This window comes from Nycticebus coucang, chromosome 4 (genome assembly GCF_027406575.1).
Source record: "Nycticebus coucang isolate mNycCou1 chromosome 4, mNycCou1.pri, whole genome shotgun sequence".
NCBI lineage: Eukaryota > Metazoa > Chordata > Mammalia > Primates > Lorisidae > Nycticebus > Nycticebus coucang.
Window position 1 is genome coordinate 30661248 of NC_069783.1, and position 15881 is coordinate 30677128.

Here is a 15881-nt window from a genome sequence, read left to right on the forward strand (position 1 = left end):
CAGCTCACGGCAACCTCTAGCTCTTGGGCTCAGATGATTCTCTTGCCTCAGGCGCCTGCCATAACGCCCTGCTATTTTTTGTTGCAGTTTGGCCGGGGCTGGGCTTGAACCCGCCACCCTTGATAGATGGGGCTGGCGCCCTACTCACTGAGCCACAGGCGCCAAGTGTTCCATATTGTTCTTGAGGGTATTGTTGGTTAATTGGTAATTCTATTTTTATAGGGGCAAGGAGATTTGTGACCTTGGATTTTGGCAGACCTATATTGTTGACAGATATTTTAATTCCTACTTGTGGAGATTTGGCCTCCTTATCAATTGACATTTGGACATTAGGAGAAGAAGTGGATGGAAGGCGATTGGTAGTGGCAACTGATATAAGCACCCATTCACTAATTCTTCATGACTTAATACCACCACCTGTGTGCAGGTTCATGAAGGTAAAGAAGTGCAAGAAAGTACATTGATATGTTTTTCCATTTCTGACAAGAAAAATACTCCAACCATGATTAAAAAGTATAACTATATCTTTTAAAATATATTGCTCAGATTTTTATTGTAGCAGATGTTTGCATATATTTATGAATTTTCATTTCAGATCACTGTCATTGGACGTTATGGAAGTACAAATGCCAGAGCTAAAATCCCATTAGGATTTTACTATGGTCATACCTATATCTTGCCTTGGGAAAGTGAACTGAAGTTAATGCATGATCCTCTAAGGGGAGAGGGAGAATCTGCAAACCAGCCAGAAATTGACCAGCATTTAACAATGATGGTTGCTCTGCAGGAGGATATACAGTGCAGGTTAGTAGAAAATTGGCAAATTTTAATCTTACTGAAACTGTATCTTATATATGTCCTGCTTATATTTCTGTTAAGAAAATGTCGTTTTTGCTTGGTGTCTGTCGCTCAGTGGCTAGGGCGCCAGCCACATATACTGGAGCTGGGGTTTCGAATCCAGCCCAGGCCTGCCAAACAACAATGACAACTACAACTAAAAAAAATGGCCAGGCACTGTGGTGGGTGCCTGTAGTCCATCTACTTGGGAGGCTGAGGCTAGAGAATTACTTAAGCCCAAGAATTTGAGGTTGCTATGAGCTTTTGACACACTGTACCAAGAGTGACATAGTAAGACTCTGTCTCAAAAAATAAAAATAAAATAAAATAAAATGTCATTTTTGTGGGTATGCAGTAAAGAGCAAAAGGAAGTAGGACAGTAGCTCATTATAGTAATACTTAGTGTATGACATTATTGATTAAATTATTGGCTACGCTTATTAGTGCTAGACTTACCATTTGAGTAATTCTTTTAAAAGGGTTGTGCGTTAATGTGTTTTAGAGACTAAGTTCTTAGTATTTATACATGGATATCAAGAAAGCATTGCATGAAATACTTTCTTTTTTACTTGTAGATATAATTTGGCTTGTCATCGTCTGGAAACTCTTTTGCAAAGTATTGATCTTCCTCCTCTCAACAGTGCTAACAATGCACAGTACTTTTTACGAAAACCAGACAAGGCAGTGGAGGAAGATAGTAGAGTTTTTTCTGCTTATCAAGATTGTATTCAGTTACAGCTTCAACTGAATTTGGCTCATAATGCAGTGCAGAGACTCAAAGTAGCTCTAGGTGCAAGTCGGAAGACGCTGAGTGAAACATCAGATCCGGAAGATTTAATTCAGATGTCTTCCACAGAGCAGTTACGTACTATCATCAGATATTTATTGGACACTTTGCTCAGCCTTCTTCATTCTTCTAATGGTTTGTATTTGGCTCATCTACTTTAAAGGCTGGGAATATATTTGATACGTTTTTTGCATGTTTTTGGTTCCATGTTAATATTGTCTGGGTATGGTTAATTTTGATTTGTCCACTGATGGCTGGTAAAGAAGAAAGCATATCTAAGCATGCTGATTTTGATATTATATATCATACACTTAAAATAGGATGGATATTTTACTGTTTTCTTTCTTATAATAGGACACTCTGTTCCTGCAGTTTTGCAGAGTACATTTCATGCCCAGGCCTGTGAAGAGCTCTTTAAACACTTGTGCATCAGTGGAACCCCAAAGATACGATTACATACTGGTCTTCTGCTTGTTCAACTATGTGGTGGTGAAAGATGGTGGGGTCAGTTTCTCTCTAATGTTCTTCAGGAATTGTACAATTCAGAGCAGCTTCTCATCTTTCCACAGGATAGGTAGGTCAGAAAATATTGGAGATGTTTGTTACTAGAGAATTGTGCTTGTCATAGTCATTTGAAATCTCATTTATGTGGACACTAAGTGTGGCAAAAATGGAGCAGTTTTTCTCCTCAGCATTCTGGGAATGCCCAGCGAAGAGCATCAAGATTATTCATGATATAACTAGTCCACGATCCAGTTACCTAACCGAACCTGCGCGGTTTATAGATCTGTGTTTATAAATATTTCCTATCAGATTATGTTACCTTTTTGAGACTAAGTTCTTTTCACTGTACCTGGTTTCTTGTTGATAACATTAGAAAATAGAACTGATACTTAGAGCTAACATTTAACATAATACATCCAGATATAAATCTTGCTTACCCAAACTGAAATACAGGGATGTTTAAGAAACAAAAAGTTTTGTCATTATTTTGTTAAATTTTAGTGTAAATTATTTGAAAAAATTGTGAACAGTTAAATTTGATTCTTACTGCATATTTTCTTGATATATATTTTTTAGGGTCTTCATGTTACTTTCTTGCATTGGTCAACGATCACTTAGTAATAGTGGAGTATTAGAAAGCTTACTTAACCTCTTGGATAATTTATTGTCCCCTCTTCAGCCACAGTTACCCATGCATAGGAGGACAGAAGGTATTTATAAAGCAGTGTTTTTTCTAAGATTCCTATAAATTTTGCTTTTATAAAATATTTTTTTCTGGAGTACTTATTTTAATTTTTTTTTTAATTTTTGTTAACATATGTTAATATATTTATGAGCAACCTTCATGTGATATAGATATTACTTTTAAAATCTAATGCTTTTCATTATTTGAACTTAGTGTGTTTTTCCTATACTATCATAACTAAAATTAGAGTCTCTTATATAGGTTTAAGCTTTAAGATGCTTTTCTAGTTAATGATAATGAGTTTCATTTGAGCAAGAAAATTGTTAATAGCGCCAAAACTTTAGAACATAGTTTAATACTTTATAAATTGCAAATTTTGAGAGTTACAGCTTATTTCATTCACCTACGAGTCTAAGAACCGTACCATATACCTTTCTAGTTTATATACCTTTATAGTTTACCTTTTGGATTCAGCTTACACTTACGATTTTGTACCTTTTGGATTCAGCTTACACTTATGATTTTGTACCACAAAGCATTTGTCTTTCATTAGATTTGATGTTCTACTCAATTTGTGGCTCATTATATACAAATATTAGTATAATGATATATCTTTTGGATTTATTAAACATTTTCTATTTATAACTTTATCAGATATCATTAGGACTCTTAAATCACCTGGCATTTTTCTTTTCCTCTTATCTCTGTATAGGAGTACTAGACATCCCCATGATCAGTTGGGTTGTTATGCTGGTGTCCAGGTTGCTAGATTATGTGGCAACTGTTGAAGATGAAGCAGCAGCTGCAAAGAAACCTTTGAATGGTAAAGACAGGGAGAGGTTTCTGACAGGTATCAGAAGTTTATAATAATATGTTGGTGGGGATTTTGAGTGACTCCGCAGTTGTTCCTGAACTGGCTATTGGCTTGGAGATACCACTTGTATGTAATTTATGGAAAATATGAATTAACTTTACTAAGGCTCTTTTTAAAGATAGAATTTATACTTGATGGACTTTATAGGCAAGCTGAATTGTTTGGGCATGACTTTCGGTTTCTAAACACAACTGTGTTTTTCACAATATTTTCATCTGGGTGCCCATTAAATAAACATTTCAAAATAACATGCATATAAGTGAGTTATGAAAGGGAAATTTGTGAAGAGTTGCTGTAGTATTTTTCTTAGTGTGATAAATAATTTCATTTACCATTATCAAGTTCTACTAATTAACTACAAATGGACTTTATACTTAAATTCACAAATACCCAGATTAAAGTTAAAGTGTCAAACTACGTGACTATTTTCTTTTCCTCTTCCTAGTTAATAAGGCTTTTCAGAAAGGATTTCAGATAGATAAATCTTAATTTGTAAACACAGCCATTGAGGTCAATAAAATGTGGAATTATACATACACTGTCAGGATCTCAGGGTTTTTTTTTGTTGTTGTTTTTTTTTTTTTTGTAGAGACAAAGAGTCTCACTTTATGGCCCTCTGTAGAGTGCCGTGGCCTCACACAGCTCACAGCAACATCCAACTCCTGGGCTTAAGCGATTCTCTTGCCTCAGCCTCCCGAGTAGCTGGGACTACAGATGCCCGCCACAATGCCCGGCTATTTTTTGGTTGCAGTTTGGCCGGGGCTGGGTTTGAACCCGCCACCCTCGGCATATGGGGCCGGCGCCCTACCGACTGAGCCACAGGCACCGCCCGGATCTCAGGGTTTTAGAAAGTTCCCTTGAGATGTTTTATAGCTAAATAAGTTGTTTATTGTACATAGTATGTTTTAAAGGTGCTGGAGAATTCTCATGTACAGAGTTTGCTTTATATAGATTTTTAGAAGAGTGTTATCTGTGGTCAGTTTAGTTTATGGGATATAGATGTAACATATACAACTAAAATAAATACAACTACAATGTAAATATGGGATATAACAGTACTGGAAGTATTAGTTTTTATTTATATTGCTTAGGTACTATGAAAATGTTGGTGGAAGATTGGGTTTGAAGAATTTTTATGAAGACTTGACAAATGGGTAGTAGAGAAGAGGAAAAGATTTTTTTAGGTTAAGGAAAAGATATTCTAGGTTTGGAGGTAAATAAAGTGTGGCATTCAGCTTAAGTTGACCAAAAGAATGGCCCAGAAAAATCTGCACATGTTCAAAAAAGTGAGAGTAAATGTCGCTATACAGACTGGTTTTTGAACTATTCGACCTTATTTTGGCAGTGAATAGTCAAATTATTGAGCACTCTTTTTTGGTCCCTGCATGAAAGTATTTGTTGTTAAACCTAAGTGACATCATCAAAGTTATGTTTAAGATTTATTTTTATTTTTATTTTTTGTTGTTGCAGTTTGGCTGGGGCTGGGTTTGAACCCACCACCCTCGGCATATGGGGCCGGCGCCCTACTCACTGAGCCACAGGCGCTGCCCCCTAAGATTTATTTTTAAACAATTGTGGAAGAAGATGACTGTTATCCTAAAGGAAAGACTGGAGATAGAACGCATCTTAAAATGATCTGGGGTCTAGTTTAGAGCAGTGACAATTATCTAACCTTTCTAGAGTCGGCTCTAATAGCAGTTCCTTTACAGTGGTTCCCTTAATTTTCTTGAAAACTGCTTTGATATGTCATGATTGACACATTTATAATTTTGTGTGTTCTGGATATCAAAGGTACTGTAAAATCATACTTACAATAATTTCACTAATTATTAATAAACTTTTCCTTCCCTTATAGGTAATCAGTGGAGTTTTATTAACAATAATCTGCATACTCAGAGTTTAAATAGATCTTCCAAAGGTAGCAGTAGCCTCGATAGATTATATTCCAGAAAAATCAGAAAGCAGCTTGTTCATCATAAGCAGGTAATTATCACTATATTTTGAAATTACTATTTCAAACTGTTATGTTTGAAATTACTGTTTTGAAGGTTGTATGAAGTAGATGTGACATAAGATCCTACATTATGACATATAATGAGTTACTAAGATAAGGAAAATTATTTAACACGGAGACTGAATTTCTTTAATTGTAAAATGGCAAAATGTACTTTACAGAGTTTTGGTGATTTTCTTTAAATGATTTGCCTTTCTCCAACTCTTTTACTACTATTATAAATGAAGTCTAGCAAAAGCCTGCCTGTCTTTGTTCTTTAATCCAGTTCATTTTCCATGCTGCCTGTAGAGGAGTGATTTTTCTTTTTTTTTTTTGTAGAGACAGAGTCTTACTGTACTGCCCTCGGTAAGTGCCGTGGCATCACACGGCTCACAGCAACCTCTTCTCTTGGGCTTAGAGCGATTCTCTTGCCTCAGCCTCCCAAGCAGCTGGGACTACAGGCGCCCGCCACAACGCCTGGCTTTTTTATTGTTGTTGCAGTTTGGCCAGGGCTGGGTTTGAACCCGCCACCCTTGGCATATGGGGCCAGCGCCCTACCGACTGAGCCACAGGTGCCGCCCAGAGGAGTGATTTTTCATCTGGTATGTGAGAGGATGTTACGTATGGAGACAGAGTCTCACTTGGTCCCCCTTGGCATCATAGCTCACAGCAACTTGAAACTCTCGGGTTCAAGTGATTCTCTTGCATCAGCCTCTCATGTAGCTGGGACTACAGGCACCTACCACAGCACTGGCTATTTTTTAGAGATGGGGTCTCGCCCTTGCTCAGATTTGTCTCAAACTTGTGAGCTCAGACAATCCACCTGCCTCAGCCTCCCAAGTGCTGGGATTACAGGCTTGAGCCATTGTGCCCAGCCCCCCGAAATATGGAATACTTCACGAATTTGCGTGTCATCTTTGCACAGGGTCCATGCTAATCTCTGTATCGTTCCAATTTTAGTATATGTGCTGCCGAGGTAAGCACAATGCTGTGAAAAATTTTAAAGGTTATTAGTTAAATTATTTTCAAAAGAGCTTAAAGCACAGTAAGTATATTCTTTTTTTTTTTTTTTACTCTTTTTATGATCAACATAAACACGTGCAAGGTTAACATGAACCACAGTTCAGGTCGTGCCATGAGATAACAAAAGGTTGCAAAATGCTACTCTGGAGAGCTGTTTTTTAGATACAAATGTGATGATATTGTTTCTTCCTTTAATTCTTAGGAAATTGTGCTGGATATCCTCTTTTATATCTGACTTCTGTTATTCAAAATGATGTTTTTGAGATTTATCCATGTTGAGTATATAAAAAACAGTTTACTGTTTTTTATTTCTGACTACTAATCTGTTCTTTGAATGTTTCAAACTCTTGTTTATCCAATTTTCTGTTGATGAACCCTTTAGTATTTGACTTACTTTTCCTATTGTTTCTTTTAAAAATATAAACAAATATCCATATTTATATTGCTCTTTCTACTTTTCTATTGCACACGTTTACATTCTCTATTACTCTTTCTTTCTTTTACAGAATGTCATGTAGTAGAATGTGGTTTTATTGCAGGATAATTGAATCTTTGTGGTTTTTTTGAGACAGAGTCTAACTGTGTTGTTCTCAATAGAGTGCTATGGCGTTACAGCTCACAGCAACCTCAAACTCTTGGGCTTAAGTGATTCTCCTGCCTCAGCCTCCCAAGTAGCTGGGACTACAGGCGCCCGCCACAACGCCTGGCTACTTTTTGTTGCATTTGTCATTGTTGTTTAGCTGGCCTGGACTGGGTTTGAACCCGCCAGCCTCAGTGCATATGGCCGACGCTGTAACCACTGTACTGTGGACGCCAAGCCAGAATCCTTGTGGTTTCTATGAATGGGCTACGTTCCTTACATGATCTCTCCTGAAAGTACACATAAAAGTTATTACTGTCTCAGGAGTATGAGGAAGCGAGTTTATAGTTGATGTCAGATTCACATGAACTAGTACTTTAGTATAGTGCCTTTTTTTTTTTTTTTTGAGAGAGTCTCACTCTGTGGCCCTTGATAGAGTACTGTGGAGTCATAGCTCAGAGCAACCTCAAACTCTTGGGCTCAAGCGATCCTCTTGCCTCAGCCTCCTGAGTAGCTGGGACTACAGGTGCCCACCACAATGTGTGGCTAGTTTTTCTGGTTTTAGTAGAGATGGGTCTGGCTCTTGGCTCAGGCTGGTCTTGAATTCCTGAGCTCAAGTGATCCTCCAACCTTGGCCTTCCAGAGTGCTAGGATTACAGGTGTGAGCTACCAACCGACTTGATTTTCACTGAGATATTTCCATATTGTGCATTTAAGTATTGATAATACAATGTTGTTTGTTTTTCACTTCTAAAGTTTTCAACTAAGAGCTAACTTGATTTTCTGCAAAAGGTTCTTCAACTTTTTTTCTTTTTGAGACTCTTAACCAATTTTGGGTAGTACTAATTTGTATCTTTTCACATCTGGCTGAAATTTATTAAGCCTTTAATGTTTATCCTTGCTATACTTAATTTAGGATATGAAGATGGAAAACAACATCTACCATGTAAAAAGGAAATATTTCTTTGTAAAATATTACTGTTTGATTCTTTCTTATGAAGGGCAGTCTATTGGCATAGTTGGCAAAAGGATTTTTTTTTTAATTAAATCATAGCTGTGTACATTAATACGATCATGGGGCACCATACACTGGTTTTATAGACCATTTGACACTTTTCATCACACTGGTTAACATAGCCTTCCTGGCATTTTCTTAGTTATTGTGTTAAGACATTTATAGTCTACATTTACTAAGTTTCACATGTACCCTTGTAAGATGCACCGCAGGTGTAATCCCACCAATCACCCTCTCTCCTCCCATCCTCCCCCCTCCCTCGCCTCCCTCTCCCCCTTCCCCCTATTCTTAGGTTATAACTGGGTTATAGCTTTCATATGAAAGCCATAAATTAGTTTCATGGTAGGGCTGAGTACATTGGATACTTTTTCTTCCATTCTTGAGATACTTTACTAAGAAGAATATGTTCCAGCTCCATCCATGTAAACATGAAAGAGGTAAAGTCTCCATCTTTCTTTAAGGCTGCATAATATTCCATGGTGTACATATACCACAATTTATTAATCCATTCGTGGATCGATGGGCACTTGGGCTTCTTCCATGACTTAGCAATTATGAATTGGGCTGCAATAAACATTCTGGTACTAATATCTTTGTTATAATGTGATTTTTGGTCTTCTGGGTATATACCTAGTAGAGGAATTATAGGATTGAATGACAGATCTATTTTTAGATCTCTTAAGTGTTCTTCTCCAAACATCTTTCCAAAAGGAATGTTGGCAAAAGGTTGAAGGGGATCTGTGGAGTAATTGGTTAGGCATTAGAGTTCCTTTGACTTTAATGGTTGTGCTCTGATTTGTAGACTATTGTTGTTTCAGGAATTGCACACCAAAGTATTCAGGGTGATTGGACATAAGGTTGCCAACTTGTTAAATAGTTTAGAGAAAATAAATGTTATTTGTGCAAGAAATAAGTGTAGTTGTTTGGAAATAAATAGAAATTTTAATCTTGCTTTTAATTGTTGAATATATTAATTGTAGAACTTATGAAACTATTTTCTGAAATTGGTGATAATTACTAATTAACTTATCAGGTGATTTTTTTCTATTATGTGCATACTAATTTTAATTTAGGATGCATTTTCTTTGTGAAGGTAACAGCCAAGTGATTTATTCTTTATAACATAGTTAATATTTTTTAATCTTGATACGAAAAGTATGTGCCAATAGTAGAAATTTAAAACTTGATTTTAAATTTAAAATTTAAATTTAAAAAATGATCTTTGAAAAACCAGATTTATTAAGCTTTCAGCTAAAATAGCATTCATTTGTAACATTGGTTATACTTCTGTAGTAAAAATTCTTTTTTTCTTTACAAAGTTTTTTAAAGATTTATTTGAGTATAAAATTCTGTTTAAAGGGGCAGTGCCTGTGGCTCAGTGAATAGGGCCACTGGCCCCATATACCAGAGGTGGCAGGTTCAAAGCCAGCCCTGGCCAAAAACTGCAAAAAAAAAAAAAAAAAAAAATTAACTACTAAAATTCTGTTTAAAGTAATTTTTGGTATACATGGGTAAGTCATTCAGCAGTGTTTAAAGATTTTAAGGTTGTTATAGGCAGAGAATTTTTTCTTCCCTTTCGTCTGTTGGTTCGTATTACTGATTGCTAGGGTTTAAGGATGAGAGAGATGGGGTTGTGGATATAGTTATAAAAGGGCAAGAACATAAGGGAATCTTGTGAGGGAACTGTTCAACATCAAATATTGTAGTGGATATATGAGCTAACGTGTAGAAGTGTATACAACGAAATACACAGACATACAGATAAGTACAAGTAAACCTGGAAAAATTTGAGTTAGATTGCTGACTTGTATCAATGTCAGTATTTTGTTGTGATATTAATAGTATAATAGTTTTGCCAAGTGTCGTCATTGGGGAAAATTGTTATTTTTTAATTTATTTCCGTGTGGCTTAATTATTTCTTGAGCTGTATATGAATCTACAGTGATCTCAAAAAATTTAATTATGAACGTAGACGCACTAAAAATACGGATTACGCTTGAGGAAAATTCCCATATAAACAAAGTTTTGAAATATTAAGCAATAAAAATATTAAGCAAAAAAATTTTATTTAAAACTAAACAATTTATTTTTCTCTATTAAAAATTATTCAGTGTTGGGCAGCGCCTGTGGCTTAGTCGGTGAGGCGCGGGCCCCATATACCGAGGATGGCGGGTTCAAACCCGGTCCTGGCTGAACTGCAACCAAAATAAAATAGCTGGGCGTTGTGGTGGGCGCCTGTAGTCCCGACTACTCGGGAGGCTGAGGCAAGAGAATCGCTTAAGCCCAGGAGTTGGAGGTTGCTGTGAGCTATGTAATGCCATGGCACTCTACCGAGGGCCATAAAGTGAGACTCTGTCTCTACAAAAAAAAAAAAAAATTATTCAATGTTTTTAGTGGCTTATACACATAGAAGAAAGCTTTCTAGTTATTACCGCTCTTCCGTGGGTCCTTGATGATAAGATGGAGGGATCTCGAAGCCAGTGTTTAAAAGTGATTGTTTTATGAAAAATCAGCACAGTTACAATTGCTTTACAGAATCTTTCAAGGATTTACTTGTTCCTTTTAATGTATGAATTCTGTGAGGAGTAATGATTTACTTTTTCTTTTGATTTTTAACATTGTTATTTTAAATTTTAAGTTGTTTGTTTGTTTTTTAAAGCAACTTAACCTATTAAAAGCAAAACAGAAGGCTTTGGTGGAACAGATGGAAAAAGAAAAAATACAAAGTAACAAAGGATCATCATATAAACTCCTGGTGGAGCAAGCAAAACTAAAGCAGGCTACTTCAAAGGTACAATCTAGATTATCTCAGAAAGGCTGCTTTTCCATTTAGTATTTTAAGTTATTTGAGCAATTAAGTATCTTCAATAACAGGAAAATTGGGCAGTGCCTGTTGCTCAGTGCGTAGGGCGCTGGCTCCATATACCAAGGGTAGTGGGTTTGAACCTGGCCCCAGCCAAACTGCAACAAAAAAAACAGCTGGGCACTGTGGCGGTTACCTGTATTCCCAGCTACTCAGGAGTCTGAGGCAAGAGAATTGCCTAAGCCCTGGAGATGGAGGTTGCTGTGAGCTGTCATACCACGGCACTCTACCAAGGGGGATAAAGTGAGACTATGTCTCTTTAAAAAAAAAAAGAAAATCAAGAGATTAAAATATGTGCTCTTCTGTTTATCAAGACAAAAATCAATCTACTCTGGACTTTTTTTCAGTATGGTAGCTTTTAACTCAAGGCAGTATGTAAAAAATGTTGACTTTTAAATATTATTCTAGTGCATTATCTTCAAAGTGGATTGATTCCAGTAAATTGAAAATTAAAGACAATGGAATATATAGTTTTGCTAATGTGGCATTGGCAGTGCTGTTTATTATTTTAATATTATAACACAAAACTATACAGATTAGTGGTAAATAGCATTGTGTCAGCCATGAAAATAAAATGTAAAGTGAAAATTCTGGTATTCCCTTTTCCCTTAATTTTGTTATTGGAAAATTTGGGAGGCTGAATTTCAAAGTGAAACTTTTTTTTTTGGATCCAGTGGTGCTCAAAAGACTGAAATACAGTATATCTTTTCTTTTCTTTTTGGCCCAGGCTATAGGGCAGTGGTGTCCTCATATAGCTACATGCAACCTCAAACTCCTGGGCGCAAGTGATTCTTCTGCCTCAGGCTCCTGAGTAGTTGGATCTACAGGTGCATGCTGCCATGCCCAGTTAATTTTTCTGATTTTTTTGGTAGAGACAGGGTTTCTTGCTCTGTCTGGTCTCAATCCTCCTACCGTGGCCTCTCAGAGTGCTAAGGTTCTAGGCATAAGCTGTGATGCCTAGCTATACCATGTCCTTTCTAAGTGAAAATGAAGTTCAAGTGATTTGTAAATAAACTTTTAAAAAACTTGATATGTATATTTTTAATTTGGGGGAATAACATTTATAGGTGGTAACCAAGTTTGTGTATTATTTCTATAAATATGAAATTATGTTTATTCTACTAGATTTTGAAGTAACTTGAATTAATACTTTAAGGTTTTCCTGTGAATTAAGTTTAGGATGTTATGGTAATATTTATTTAAGTTGTGTGATTTAAGCTAACAATTTCAGAAGTTTCCTATGATGAGTATCTGTTGAAATTCAGTTTCTGAAGTTCTGTTGCCTATCTTATATCCTAAATCTAAATAGAAGTTAAGGTATATTGGTCAGTATAGCTTTAATAATCTTACTTTACGGATCTCTTTTTATCAAAAACATTTGTTCTTTAGAAGTTATACATTTTCATTACATAAATAAATTTGTATTTAAAATTTTGAATATTGATTTAAATACTGTAAATTTCTGCATGCAGCACTTTAAGGATTTAATTCGATTACGTCGGACAGCAGAATGGTCCCGTTCTAATTTAGATACAGAAGTGACAACAACAAAAGAATGTCCAGAGATAGAACCACTTCCATTTACTCTGGCCCATGAACGTTGTATCTCAGTTGTCCAGAAACTTATTTTATTTCTCCTCTCCATGGATTTTACATGTCATGCAGATCTCTTATTATTTGTTTGTAAGGTAAGTAAACTATTAGGCATTATTTATAAAAGTATAAGCTTGTAGGGTTAGAAAAAAACGATGTAATTTTCAATTGATTTTTGATTAAGAGAAATAATAGTACCATATTTTGTTGTGTAAATTGTGCTCCTGTGTATAAATGTGTATCCACGTTTTTGGCCCAAACTCTCAGGAAAATGCTCCTTGAAAAAGTGGCTGGCTGGCTCTCAGCTAGGAGAGACACATACGAGGAGGGCTGATGTTGTCCTGGTTAAGTCTGCAGATTGTACCGCAGATGCCTGCTCTGTGAAGGCTGCCCCTTCCCTCTCTCCAGTGACCTCTTCCCTCTCTGCCACATCACAGCCTGTGGCAAAGAAGGCCATGCATGTGGCTGGTGGGGTGGGAACTTAGGAGGCCTGATTAGGAGCCTTAGGAGGTCAGCCAGGCAAGTCCCTGGGACCTGCGTGGAGTTCCTGGCCCGTTCTGTATGGTCTGGTCTCGGCCCCCTTTGCTACCCTACTACCACCCCTTCTCTTAATCCTGGTGCTTGGTGGAGGAGCTCTAGCCTGCTCCCGCTGGATCCTGGATCCACCTAGACTGCTATCCTGTGTACCCGGTGGGCCCAGGTGAGAGGATGCAGAGGCCTCATTCCCAAGCCATGCTACTCATGTATACGTTATGTGTCCTTATTTTTTCCTTAAAATTTTGGGCAAAAGCCCAGGCGCAGTGGCTCACACCTGTAATCCTAGAACTCTCGGAGGCTAAAGGGGTGGATTGCCTGAGCAAGAGCGAGACCATGTCTCTAAAAATAGCCGGGCACTGTGGCTGGTGCCTGTAGTCCCAGTTACTTGGGAGGCTGAGGCAAGAGAATCACCTGAGTCCAACAGTTTGAGGTTGCTGTGAGCTATGACACTACGGCACTTGATCAAGGGCAACAAAGTGAGACTCTGTCTCTTAAAAAAAGGGGGGTGCTCAAAAATGTGTGCATTATACACAGGAAAGTATGGTACTCTTGGACTTCCTTTATTTGTTGTTAATTAGCTTTTTTATTATGTCGTGAAAGTCTTAATATTTTTCATTTATTCCAAAGAAAACTTGATTAATGTTTTACTTTAGTTAAAATTTAAGAGTTTTACATGTAGGTAATGTGGTTCTATCTCCGATCTACCATTTTCCTATTATTTAAAATAGGAAATAATGCATATAAATGTCAAATTAGTGAAGAACTTTCATTGTCTTGGTTTCCTGCAGTATATTCAATGTTTGTTGAAATTATTTTTAATTTTTTCACCTAGATTTGCAATTAGATTTTAATGTTCTATGAAATTGCATTCTTTTGCATTCCGTCTCAAGTGATTATTTTGACACTAGAATCATGCCTTGATGGTATTGGAAACTAACATTCCAATGCTAACGTGGTAGATCTGTTATGTTTTAAAAAACATGTTAATTGCTGTTTCACTGTATCATCTTATAAAATGTATTACAGGTTCTTGCACGCATTGCAAATGCCACAAGGCCAACAATTCATCTGTGTGAGATTGTGAATGAACCCCAGCTGGAAAGACTGCTATTGCTTTTGGTTGGAACTGACTTCAATAGAGGAGATATATCTTGGGGTGGTGCTTGGGCTCAGTATTCCTTGACTTGTATGCTACAGGATATTTTAGCAGGTTTGTCAGAATTTATTATTTCATAGGGTATGTCAGAATTAGCTGGTCATTGGTATACTAAGTAATATATATATATATTTTTTGAGACAGTCTCAAGCTGTCGCCCTTGGTAGAGTGCCGTGGCGTCATAGTTCACAGCAACCTCCAACTCTTGGGCTTAAGCAATTCTCTTACCTCAGCCTCCCTGGTAGCTGGGACCACAGGCACCTGCCATAACTCCTGGCTATTTTTTGGTTATAGTTGCCATTATCGTTTGGCAGTTCTGGGGTAGGTTTGAACTTGCCAGCTCTGGTGTATGTGGCTGGCACCCTAGCCGCTGAGCTACAGGCGCCGAGCCTATACTAAGTAATCTTTAAAGTGAATTGTAACCCCCTAAAAGGGTAAAAGGTTTTTTTTTTTACCCCCTAAAAGAATAAAAGGTGGTGGTACAGCACCTGTGGTCTCAGTTCCTGGGGAGGCTAAGGTGGGAGGATCACTTCAGCCCAGGAGTTTTGGGGTGTAGTACTGTAGGAAATCACTGTGCTTAGGGTGGGAGGATCACTTCAGCCCAGGAGTTTTGGGGTGTAGTACTGTAGGAAATCACTGTGCTTAGGGTGGGAGGATCACTTGAGCCCAGGAGTTCTGGGGTATAGTACTGTAGGAAGTCACTGTGCTTAGGGTGGGAGGATCACTTGAGCCCAGGAGTTCTGGGGTGTAGTACTGTAGGAAGTCACTGTGCTTAGGGTGGGAGGATCACTTGAGCCCAGGAGTTCTGGGGTGTAGTACTGTAGGAAGTCACTGTGCTTAGGGTGGGAGGATCACTTGAGCCCAGGAGTTCTGGGGTGTAGTACTGTAGGAAGTCACTGTGCTTAGGGTGGGAGGATCACTTGAGCCCAGGAGTTCTGGGGTGTAGTACTTAGGAAGTCACTGTGCTTAGGGTGGGAGGATCACTTGAGCCCAGGAGTTCTGGGGTGTAGTACTGTAGGAAGTCACTGTGCTTACGTGTCTTCATCTGTACTTTTGGGCTCTGTGCCAATTGGGTTTCTGCCTTGAATCGAGCATCAATATGGTGCTTCCTGGGAGCAGGTAACTATGAGGTTGCCTAAGGAGGGGTGAACCAGCCCAGATTGGAAACAGCACAGGTCAAAACTCCTTTGTTAATCAGTAGTGGGATCTTACCTGTGAATAGCTATTGCACTCAGCCTGGGCAACGTAGGGAGTCTCTTAAAAAACACAAAAGAGTCTTTTTAATATTACAGCAGTAGTAGCCATTTGGAATTACATTTATATTCAATTACATTGACAGAGATGATAAATACATGTCTTTTAAGGGAGTCAGTTGGTTAAAGTGCATGGATATTAGAGCTAGTCTGCTGTTACTACCAGTGGGGTGCTGCTGCT

General features: G+C 37.7%; 1 protein-coding gene and 1 non-coding gene across 10 annotated transcripts in view; one reads left to right on the forward strand and one right to left on the reverse strand.

Moving 5' to 3' along the window:
- The window catches only part of BIRC6 (baculoviral IAP repeat containing 6), a 275055-nt gene that overhangs the window by 118250 nt on the left and 140924 nt on the right, over positions 1–15881 (forward strand). For 5 of the 9 annotated variants that reach the window (XR_008379509.1, XM_053588024.1, XM_053588032.1 and 2 more), the window contains exons 27-36: positions 223–437; positions 596–804; positions 1413–1759; positions 1979–2198; positions 2705–2838; positions 3526–3663; positions 5543–5670; positions 10958–11089; positions 12634–12849; positions 14318–14501. Coding sequence is in view for 8 of the 9 variants with exons in the window: in XM_053588024.1 (XP_053443999.1) it covers positions 223–437; positions 596–804; positions 1413–1759; positions 1979–2198; positions 2705–2838; positions 3526–3663; positions 5543–5670; positions 10958–11089; positions 12634–12849; positions 14318–14501 (1923 nt within the window). In the remaining variant the exon portion in view is untranslated. The remainder of the gene's footprint in view (positions 1–222; positions 438–595; positions 805–1412; positions 1760–1978; positions 2199–2704; positions 2839–3525; positions 3664–5542; positions 5671–10957; positions 11090–12633; positions 12850–14317; positions 14502–15881) is intronic. The other 4 variants (XM_053588027.1, XM_053588029.1, XM_053588030.1 and 1 more) reach the window with 2 other exon arrangements.
- Positions 6561–6664, reverse strand: LOC128585156 (U6 spliceosomal RNA). The gene has a single exon (XR_008379898.1). It is a non-coding gene; the product is annotated as a U6 spliceosomal RNA (small nuclear RNA).